Consider the following 12015-nt stretch of genomic DNA (forward strand, 5'->3'; position numbering starts at 1 on the left):
GAAGTGATGATTCAGTTTTTTGTGTGTCTGCATTTTCAAGGTGATAAGTCAAATAAATGTGACTCCACTTGACATGGAAAGGAGCTGTCTCCACCAAAGAAACATTCACTAAAGAAAGATGGTATTGTGCGAGAATCCAAAATCATGTTAATGACACCATTGTTCCTTTTTAACTCTCTTGATTTCTTAATTCACTATACAACTAAATTATAACGTATTTTCGTTGAAATGACATTTTAGTTCATTACTCAGACTACTTAGTAAAATTTATGGCATTCAACAATGAGTCAAATTGCCAAAAATCCACAGTTGACAATAATCGATGACCTACCCTAAAAATAAAGGCTACTACCCTCTATTCTTTCATCAATTTTTGATCCGATGCAAGTTAGAGTAAAACAATAAAAATAAAAAAAAATTACTTCCAAGGTATTTGATAAACTCCGAACGTACAGAAGATTAGAATAAATAAAAAATGAAAATAAAAGTCCATTACCACTTTAGACTCCAATATGGCTCATATTTGCTGCCTAAACTATACACTTTAAGTATACTTTTAATGCATTCATCATTACTCCCTTACTTTAGTATTCAATCCATCAAGTTCTATTTAGTTTTGTTAAGATTAAATTATATCACCTTTCTTTCGGTGCAGGAAAGCCTTCCAAAAATTAATATATGTCAAAACTCTATAAAAAGTATAATCCACAACGCTTTCTTAGCATATAACGTCACGTTATTGATGGAGTACAGTACGAGATTAGAGAAAGCAGAAAATACAAAAGATAATTAGAAACATTCATATACAAAGTGAAAATGCTACGACATAATCTCCCAAAAGAGTAAACGAAATTAAAACACAGTTGGATGACTTAGATGATCGATGATCAGACACGAGAAGTAGAAGTGGGAACACCAGTACCCTTGTGCATAGGGTCTCCAGTAGTAGCACCTCCTACGCCGTAGTCGGAGTCACGGTAGCCAGGGCCATATCTGGTACTATACAAGCCAGCATGGATAAGCAACAAGTAAAGCAATTGTGTAAACGTGAGAATGATTATGAACGCCTCCACAATCCTCAACCTCCACCCTCTATGTCCTCCTATGTTTATCTGCTTGCATGCCAAGCTGCATAAACGTATTAAGTCGCCAAATTAACTTCAAAAAATATTTTCAAGATATATCACTAATTGATGGAAAGAATGAAATGACGTTTCTACCCAAAGGCAAGAGCCGTGACAGCCCAGGCAACAACTGAAGTGGCTCCGGCAGCTGCCAAGCTGTCATTCCTCCATGTTCTAATGTGGTTGCCGCCTAAGAATTTGGACACTATTCCAAGAACCGCCGCTAGCATAGAGAACGTCAAGAAGAACATGGTTGCACCATTTCCTCCAAAACCTATTATTCAATTTGTTTTAAAATGAATAATCAATTTGGATTAAATAAATCAAATACACAAATATTTAAGTGTTGATACTTACTGGGGTGATTAGTTTGGCCATTGATGAACTTGTTGAGGCACCAGCTAGCAAAGCCAAGAACAATGAAATACATGACCAAGTTCAGAAACAGCAGAGGAGCTGCCACATTCCTTCCAACCGTTGCCATAATTTCTCTTTCTCTTTCTCTTTTGCTTCACAATTATGCCTTGTATGTTTTCTACACTGTTCGGTGAGTGAGTATCTTACTTCCTTAGTGCTGCTATTATATAGAAACAATCATCGGTGTGTTGAGGACACGTGTAGTAAAATAAAGCCATACACGTGTTCTCCTTTACTGACAGGTGGTGGGACACTTGTCAAATTTTGTCATTACGTTATCTACAATTCTCCATCACAATGATCTCGAACTTTATAATATATATCAAACGGTGCAAAAATTAATATTCATAAATAATTCTACAACTTTCAAAGAATCATTGATTACTTGTCCTGTAGGGTGTTAAAATACCAATTATGAATTAAAATCTACGTAACTTAATTTTATATGCATGTTGTGATTATTCAATTGCTATATGTAACGAATTAATTCATCTTAAAATAACAAGTAATAAAATTAAAATAATATATAAAGAGTACGTAAAGATAAAAAATATTTTGTTATATATTTTTTATTGATTAAAATTTATAAAGATAAAACTAAATATACATAAAATATTTGTCAATAAAAAATAAAAAATAAGAATAGTTTAATAACGGGACTTAAAAAGTGCTAAACAAATAGCGATTGAAAATTCTTAGTGGAAAATTGGCTATAAATTGTATCTATTTTTATAGTATATTTGGTGTATTGGTTACATATTGTTGTATTTATCAGCAATAGTTATAGAAATGTATACACATTTGGATCGGATAGGATGGATACTTATTGGATAAGAGAGTTCTGTTTCAAAATAATCATTTCTTATCCAATCCAATGTAGTAATCGCCCACCGTTCTTCAGATTCTGGAATTTGGGGAGGACCAGAAACATTGTTTTTTATTGTGTTATATTCAATTCTGAAAATTATTCCTTCCATGCATCACATCATTATCACAATGGCGTTTGCAGGTATATTGCAGACAGAAATTAAATAAAATAGATATGTTTTCGGTGATATAATTTTTTTTATCCTCGTTCATATATTAATTTGTTAAGAAAAAATATATAATAGTTATTTTAAAATATAAAATAATAGAGTACATAACCAAAGGGGACACAAAAGGAAACAATAATAATGATGCTTTCGTGTGACTCTTACATCGTGAATAAATCATAAAAACTTATGTCATAATGAAATTGTCTGATTTGTGTAGCCAATATAACTAGGAAAAGATGTTACATATATATATATATATATATATATATATATCAATTGAGCTAATAATGTACATATTAATCTCATTATTTTAAATTTTTCAAATTATATTAATTTTTCAATTATAGTAGGGTGCCTTATTTTAATACATTTAAAAAAATCACTTGAACAGTCATACATTAGCTTGCAAATTCAAGTTAATTAATATTTTCATGATCGCGCGGTGGCCGGGCCGTGGACCTCCGACTTTTATTTAATTACAATTTACAAAGCATATTTATTTAATTTAGAATTTAGATTTATAATTTAAAATTAAGTTATTTATGATTTAGAATTTAAATTTAAAATAAATAAATAAATTTTAAAAAAATTCATTCATGTTAGCTAAAAAAATTGATTATTTAACATTTTTTTTGGTGACTTATTTAACATTATTTATTTGAAAACAAGAAAATAATTTTGAGTAATGTTAGATAATTAACCTTTTTTTCAGTTAATATTAACTAATTTTTTTTAAATTATTTGTTTATATTAAATTATAGATCTTAAATTATAAATTTTTTATCGTAAATTTTAAGTTATAAATTAAATATTAAAATGGGTTAATATCAGTTAAATTACTTAAATATAAGTTGGTATTCTATACTTTTTCAATAATTTTTTCCTCCAGTCATGATAATTATGCATTCTTGTATTGTAATTCGGCCTCCCTGTCTTAGGCTTCTTTTATGGTCTTCCTGTTTTGGGCTTTTTTGGTGAGTGTTTATGTAATCTGGACTCAAAAACATTCTTTGTAAGGTGTTTGAGGTTTATTGCTGTCTAAGGTATAATGCAGAGTCCTTATTGGCTCAAGACAAAAAAAAGGTTATTGGTTGAATCGCTTGAATGCTTATTTTTTCGGTGCATTGTATAGATTTTAATAAAGTTTGAAAATTTTATTAGGAATTCATCAATAATGATGTGAGTCCTTATGTGCGTAAGAGAAAATTATATTCCTTTTACAAACATGTCAGGGTCGGTATTTTTTCTTGCATTTAGGAGAGCGAATATAAATATTAAGAGTGTTTGCAATGCGGTTTGGTTTGATTTTTTAGAGAAAAGTCATCTAATTCAATTGTTTAATTAAATTGCGATTCAGTTTGGTTTAATTTTTTTAGCAAGACTATTCGAACCAAACCAAACTAATTAAATTTGGTTCGATTTGTTCGGTTTTTAATCAATTTAAAAAAATACTGCCATACTATTTCACAAAGTCATAATGTTAAAATTAACAAATACAAATATACAATAACTAAATTTCTTTATGCAAACTAATATAAAATAAAAAAACAGTTACATAATAATAATAATAATAATAATAATAATAATAATAATAATAATAATAACAATAATAATAATAATATAGCACTAGTAAAATTTTTTTAATCTAGTTAGATAATAATAAAAATACACCTAAATGCTTTATATTTGACCTGGTCATCATTATGGAAGAAAATTGTGTGCTCCTGCAATGACTTGAATCCAAATGTCCTTCTTTCTTGTCAGTCAGTTCCTAATACAAAGGGTCCGTGGAGAGACAAGAGGACAGCAAGCGAGAGATAAGATGGTCAAGAGGGTTATCATTAGAGTTAGGAGATGGTAGAAGAATTCGTTTCTAGAAAGATAATTGGCTACCATATGGTGTGCTGTAGGATGTATTTCCAAGGCTTTTCTCAGTTTCAAATCAAGTCGGATCTGTAATAGGGGACTATGGGCTCTGGGATGAGTTCGAGTGGATATGGAACTTTCATTGTAGAAGGGTACTATTTCAATAGGAGTTAGAATTAGTTAACCAACTTCATGGAGTTCTACAATCTGTCAGGTTAACAAGTGAGAGGAAGGATAGAATAGTATGGAAATTTGATAGATCAGGAGTTTATTCAACTAATTCATTTGTGTAAGCTTTGCAGGCTGAGATTCTCCCGAAGGACATTACGAGTTATAGTTTCACTAAATCTATATGGAGAGGACTAGTACCACCAAGAGTTGAGCTATTCACCTGGTTTGTGTTAGTTGGTAGGGTCAATACTAAAGAAAGATTGATTAGATTGGGCATTATTGATCACATGGATATGATTTGTGTTTTATGTAAAAAAGAAACTGAGAATGATTTCCACTTATTCATTGGCTGTGAGTTCACGTGGCAGGTGTGGTGTGCTTGGTTATACCTCTATAATAAAGTTTGGTCTATTCCAGGAACCATTAAGCAACACTTTGAGAGTTGGACATGAGCTCCTGTAAGAAACGTCGAACGTAACAGGTGGCTGATTGGTTTTTTTGCTATCATTTGGAATACGTAGTTGGAAAGGAATGCCAGAATTTTCTGGAATCAAGAAACATGCGTTGCGGAAGTTATTATCAAGTCGATTAGGAGCTACAAAGAGTGGGTTGGTTTTGTTCCGTCTAGTTGTTGATAACAATGTCGAAGATAACTACTATTTTTTATTTAGTGTTTATATTGTAACTCTAGACTTTTTAAATGCTTTACCTTACTGTGTTGAGCTTTTTATTTTAAAAAAAATTTAACCTGATCATCATTTCAAGAAAGTGATATTGTTGATTCCCAAATAAAAAAAGATGTATTTCACAAATTACATGCTCACAAAGAGTTAAAAGAACTAAAAATCAGTGATTACAGGGTGTAGTATTTTCAAATTGGATAGAACATTGTTCATACCACAACATGGCTAAATTGGAGCTGAAGAGATGTAGAAATTGTCTGGTGCTTCCTTCACTTGGACAGTTACCCTCTCTTATGCAATTGAGGCTTTCAGAACTTGATATGGTAAAGATGCTTGATGCTGAATTTTACAAGGCTTATGAAACAGATTATCGTCAGACGTCCAGCAGGAGACACCCTTCTGATTTCTTAAATCTTTGTCAATTTTTGATATGTCTTGCTGGGAAGAATAGGTGTCATTTAAAAAATAATAAGCAATTTCAAAAATAAATCGATCAACAATAAACTTCATAAACTCCTTACAACAATCAACAACAATAAGCTATTTCAAAAATATACTAAATATAGAACATAAATTATTCAAACAGATGAGAAATTCAAACCAAATAAAGTAATTACAATACCAACATCCAGCAATAATAACAACAATAAAGTAATTTAATAATATCTAGTTTCTCATGTGACCAATGGAGGTGGAACATGTGACCAATAATAAAAGAAGGAATAGGATTCGATAATCGTAGAATGTTTGGACCATTAAATGATCCAATAATAAAACATATTTTTTAAATTTTTTAATAATTATTAAATAGTTTTTATTTAATTTTAATTATAATTTAAACTTTTATATATTATTTAATTATAAAATCTGTCATCTATTTTATAAATTATTATTTTGTTATTCATTTATCATGTTTATTAATAATTAAAAAAAAACAACAACAAAATAAATTTTTCATTATTTGTAACCTTTATAAATATTTTGAATTTTTGACCATACAAATTAAGGAGTTTTTATCCTTGATCCGTTACATTTGATAAAAAATAATAAAATCGTACTTATTGATAATTCAATCTATTAAAAATACAACACAATTAATTAAATTTCACATAACATAAAATATAATTTTTTTAAAAATTGAATCGATTAAAAAATCAATACAATCGATTGGAATATTATTGATTTCGGTGCCGTCACCTGCACCATCAATCCCTATTATTATTGCCTCCAGAGTCTCGAAACAATTTGAAGATTCAAATTCATAATCACTGTACTATGGGACAAAGTGAAAAATTTTAAAATTATTATTCAAAAAAGACGATAGTTTATTTCATAGTTTTTCATTTTTGAGAATTCAGACTTGATGATATAGAATTATAGACAAAATGCCAACAGTTGAAGCATTACGCTTTTCTTTGATCAGTTGTTTTATTTCAAAAGCAATCTGCACCAAATAAAAGACAAATTGATGATTATCTAATTCTTGTTAAATGATTTTGGGAGTAAATAAAATATTATGAAATTATTACTTTGGGGAGGGAATGAAGAATTTTTAATTTGGAGAATTATTGGTTAAAAAGCTGGAAATAAAAAATGTGAATTTTTAACACAAATAAAATAATTTTATTATTTAGAGATGAATGGGGTTCGTTCATTTGGATATTAAAGAAAAAATTATATTTAAAAAAAATTATTACCCAAATTGTAAAATTACAGCTTGAACCATAAAAATTAGATATTAAAGAGATAGATAAATCATAAACAAAAGTGACGAAGAGATTGATAATAAAAAAGATTGATAAACAATTACAATTATAAAATTAAGTAATTAAAAAATAAATTAATGATAGATTATTCACTAATTATTAATTTTAATATTGAAAAATATGATTAGATATCTAAATCAAAATAAAATAAAATAAATGAAAGATAAAATTTTAAAGATAAGATAGATAAATAATAAAATAATAATTTATATAAAAAGACAAAATATTTATAATGGCTTAATACATAGTGCAGTGCTCAATTCAATCGATTGTGTAACACTTTCAATCAATTAATTTTTGAAAAAACTCATATTGCCGAGTGAAATTCAATCGATTGTGTTGTACTTCCAATCGATTGAATTACCAACGAACACAATTTCGCTAATTTGTACGGATGTAACGGATCAAGGATAAAAATTCGTTGATTCGTATTGTCAAAATATTTATGAAAGTCACGATATTAATGAAAGATCTATTTCATTGTTTTTTTTTTGTTTTTAATTGTTAATTAACATGATAAATGAATAATAAAATAATAATTTATAAAATAAAAAAGATATTTTATAATTAAATAATATATAAAGAATTAAGTTGTATTAAAATTAAATAAAGATTATTTAACAATTATTTAAAAAACATGTTTTATTATTGGACCATTTAATTGTCCAAATTAGGGGTGGCAAACGGGTCTAAACCCGCCGGACTGCCCGCGTAATCCACCAAAAAAGTGGGTCGGACTGAAAAATTGGAACCACCAAAGTGCAAAAGTCCGCCTAACCTGCACCGCTGAAACCGAAGGCTTTGGCGTGGTAGGCTTCATCGCTGGGCTTAGTTTTTTTAAAAGGGGGGCATTTTTGTAAAATTTTTTTCAAAATCTAACTTCTCCCAACCCACTTACAAGAGTATAAAGATGAAAATTGAGTATTTTGGATTATATTTATGTTGTTTTAGAAACAATATTTATAATTATGTTTATTTTACTTTGGAGACAATATTTATAATTCTGTTTTGGATGAAAATTTAGTTTATAATTATGTTTGTTAGATATTTATAATTACAAAGACTTTAATGTTTGTGAATATAAAAAATATAATTTTTTATACCTTTAGTAATTATAAATTTATTAATATAGTTATAAAATTATATATATTATTTAGTAGTTAATAATAAAAAAAAAACAAAAAAAATAGGAGTTTTGGCAGGTTTAGCCCGCCAGCCCGCAATTAGGCGGGGTGGGATGAGATTCTAAAACCGCCTCATTAGGCGGGACGGGGCAGGCTTTTGGCAGGGCAGACTTTCCCGCTTTTCACCCCTAGTCCAAACGTTATGGGATCATTGAATTCTATGCCAACTAACGATGCGTTTGTTTATAGGGACAAGATATTAAGACAGTGACACATGGACACAAAATTGTGTTTGACAAATGAGATATAGATGGAGACATTGTGTCCATCATGATAGAAAATACACAGAAATACTAACAAAAAGCAGCCTAAAAGTGCTAGTTTCCTAATTTTCTTTATTTTTTTGACCTAATTTTTTTTAGAAAGTTCTGGTATATTCTTGGCCAAAAATAAAAAGATTATAAAAGATTCTTACTACGAATTCTCTACATCATCTTCTTCTATATTATTAGTACTATTTTTACATACTAAGATATACTTTATTACACTATCATCTTGCCTTCAAGAAGAAGAGATTATCAGAAATTACAAGCGATTTCTGTGGTATTTTAAGATGATGTCTAGTTTGAATATTAACTTCAATAAATCTAGTTTGATCCTGATCAGTTGCGAGTAAGGATAGTCACAAAAAATGTATAGATTGTTGGGGTGTAAATAAACTTCATTACCAATTAAATATCTTGATATTCTTTTAGGTGAGAATCTGAGATTGGTCAAGATATGGAGACCAATTATAGACAAAGTGAAAATGAAACTCAACTTGTGAAAAGCCAAAAAGCTTAATAAAGTTGGTAAGTTGGTCCTTATTAAATCTGTACTTAATAGTCTGCCAGTTTACTACTTAAGCTTGTATAAGATGTTTAGAGGAGTAATAGAGAAGTTGATCTCTTTACAGAGAGATTCCTATGGAGTAATAAGGATGGCAAACATAGGCTACCTTTAGAGAGGTAGAAAATTGTGCAAGTTCCAAAACGTTTAGGAAGTTTGGGAGTGGGTGATGCAATAATTTAGAATACAACGTTATTGTTCAAGTGGTGGTGATATTTTTTAAAATAAGATTATCCATTGTGTAAGAAAATTATATGTTCTTGTAATGATTTGAATTCAAATATTTTACTGACAAGAGAAAATTTATAGCAGAATATAAAAGAGCAGTAAGTGAGAGATAAGATGGTCAGGGGGTTATTTTTGGAGGTAGGGGATGAAGAAGAATTCGGTTTCGAGAGGACAACTGGCTATCCTGTGATGTGCTGAAGGACATATTTCCAAGACTTTTTTTGGTTTAAAACTAAGTCGGATCTGTAATAGAGGATTGTGGGTTCTGGAATGGGTTTGAGTGGATTTGGAATTTTCATTGGAGAAGGGATCTATTCTAATAGGAGTTAGAATTAGTTAACTGACTTCATGAGGTTATACAATCTGTTAGATTAACAAATGAGAGAGAAGACAGAATCGTATGAAAATTTGATAGTTTAAACGTTTATTTTACTAGCTCATTTGTACCGGTTTTGCAGACTAAAATGTTTTCGGAAGACATTAGAAGTTATAGTTTTACTAGTTCTATTTGAAGGAGTTTGGTACCACTAAGAGTTGAGTTATTCACCTGGTTTGTGTTAGTTGGCAGGGACAATACTAAGGATAGATTAAGTAAATTTGGTATTATTGATCAAAATGATCAGCTTTGTGCTTTATGTAAAAAAAGAATAATCTAAGCAACACTTTAAGAGTTGAACAGGAATACCTATAAAGAAGAAAGAACGTAATAGGTGGTTGATTGATTTTTTTATTATCATTTGAAATACATGGTTAAAAAGAAATGTGAGAATATTCAAGAATCAAGAAACAAGTATATCAGAAGTTATCAACGAGTCAATTAAGAGCTAAAAAGAGTGGATTGATTTTGATCATTTTAATTGTTGATGATAATGTTAAAGATGATTACGAATTAATATGTATTTTTTTTACTATTAATTCTATATTTTCTAATTCCTCCACTTTATTGTGTTGGACTTTTTGTTTTAATAAAAAAAAATTAATTTTTTATTTTTAGATAATTTACTATAAAATATATAAATGTACGATAATTTTTTGATTTATATGAATATCAAATAAAAATTATAGTTAAAATTATGATGAAATAAAAAAAAAAAACTCAAACGAGTCGATTTGTCTAATTGGGACGAGTATATGTATTATCTAATGTGATAAATTGAAAATTTGCACTGATAGGTATGTAATTATTAAAATAATCCCCTCAAATTTAATGCGTTGATTATTAAATCAATCTATTAAATTTTTGATAAATTAAATTTATCTCTACAGAATCGTTTATTTAAATTTTGTTATTTTTACTTACTCCTAAGAATTTTCTTTTAGATTGTGTTAATATTAAACTTCTACTAAACATTTTTATGATTTACAATCAAATCACTACTCTTATTCCCATTTTTTCACAATCAAATCACTCACTTTAGAAGGGATTAGATAACCTATTTTTCCTCTTCTTATATTGGATTAATTTTTCTTGTCTTTTATTTAAATTCTCATTTTATTTAAGTGTAAGAGTTTTATTATATTTTTTAAAAAGTTGAACTCAATTTTGTAGGATTTAAAACCACATAAATTCAATACACCCCTAATGAAAATAAAGAAATTTGAAAGAAAAATTAAAGAGAACAAATTCAATTGATATTGTAAAATTTTAAAATTAACTTCAATTTTGTAGTTTAAAACCACATAAATTCAATACACCCGTGTGAAAATAACGAACTTTGAGTGTAAAATTGAAGAGAACGAATATAATTGATCCTGGAAACTTTTAAAACTAACTTGATTTAGTGAAAATTTGAAAAACCAAATTGACTACCGTTTTAACCATGTATCCCTAATGATGGATAGTAAATTTCATTATTGTTTATATGTAATATAGAAAAATAAATTAGAAATTATCATTTCTATTTTAATATCATTTAACTTTTTAATAAATTTATGCAAATATACAATAAAAATAATCATATGTAAAACAATATTATGAAAAATAAGAATAACAATATCATCACCCTATAAAAAATTAGCATGCGCCCTGAAAAGTGGATAATAATGTCATTTTTTTAAGTGCATCTTATTAGAGTCTAGGATCTTGGAGGTTTAGAAGGTAAGATTTAGAGTAAGTTCTTTTTTAGAAAGTTTACTTTATTTATTGGCCCAACTAATCCGAAGAGTACGTAATGCTTCACAAAGATTGCTTAGTTTGGTTCATATACAATACGTGAAACAACACCTATATTCACAATGCAATTCTCACCCTATACTTGCTCGCTCATGCTATTAGCATCTCTTTGTCCAATAACCACACCTTGAACTTGCAAGCTCTTCCTATATGCTCCATTGCCCCAAAATTTTGGACTTTTAATCTTAGAAAATTTATTTTCCATGAGATTGTCTTCCAAGCTTAGGTTCCAATTCTTTTCTTCAACTTTTGAATTTTTTATGCGATGTTATGATCACTCTTCTCCTTCAATGAGATCAATTGCAAATTATATATATATATAGCTAATGTAGCTCTAAAGAAATATAGAGATAGCTAAGCAGTTGTTAGATCGGACAAAGAATTCCAATCGCAGAGTTAGCAAAAAAAGCAAAAAAATCTAACCAAAATGCAAAATGCAGAATGAACAGACTATAGTAGCCCAGGATGCAAAATCATAAACCAAAAGACAAAGCAAACACCCAAACATCAGAAAAGGAAAAACCCTACACAAAGTGCA

At 28.7% G+C, this 12015-nt stretch overlaps 1 protein-coding gene across 1 annotated transcript; it reads right to left on the reverse strand.

Moving 5' to 3' along the window:
- Window positions 1–712: 712 nt before the first annotated feature.
- LOC130951915 (membrane protein PM19L) lies at window positions 713–1662 on the reverse strand. The gene is made up of 3 exons (XM_057880662.1): window positions 1482–1662; window positions 1221–1398; window positions 713–1128 (listed from the first exon to the last, which is right to left on the reverse strand). The coding sequence occupies exons 1-3, from the start codon at window positions 1606–1608 to the stop codon at window positions 888–890; spliced, it is 546 nt and encodes a 181-aa protein (XP_057736645.1). The 5' UTR covers window positions 1609–1662; the 3' UTR covers window positions 713–887.
- Between the last annotated feature and the right edge of the window lie 10353 nt (window positions 1663–12015).

This window comes from Arachis stenosperma, chromosome 9, assembly GCF_014773155.1.
Source record: "Arachis stenosperma cultivar V10309 chromosome 9, arast.V10309.gnm1.PFL2, whole genome shotgun sequence".
In the NCBI taxonomy this organism is placed as follows: domain Eukaryota; kingdom Viridiplantae; phylum Streptophyta; class Magnoliopsida; order Fabales; family Fabaceae; genus Arachis; species Arachis stenosperma.

Excerpts from the sequence above, each read along its gene's own strand:
- LOC130951915 (XM_057880662.1), bottom strand. The coding sequence starts at position 1,608 with ATGGCAACGGTTGGAAGGAATGTGGCAGCTCCTCTGCTGTTTCTGAAC. Across the intron at positions 1,399-1,481 it reads TGGCCAAACTAATCACCCCA|GTTTTGGAGGAAATGGTGCA; the intron begins GTAAGTATCAAC and ends ATTGAATAATAG. Across the intron at positions 1,129-1,220 it reads GTCACGGCTCTTGCCTTTGG|CTTGGCATGCAAGCAGATAA; the intron begins GTAGAAACGTCA and ends ACGTTTATGCAG.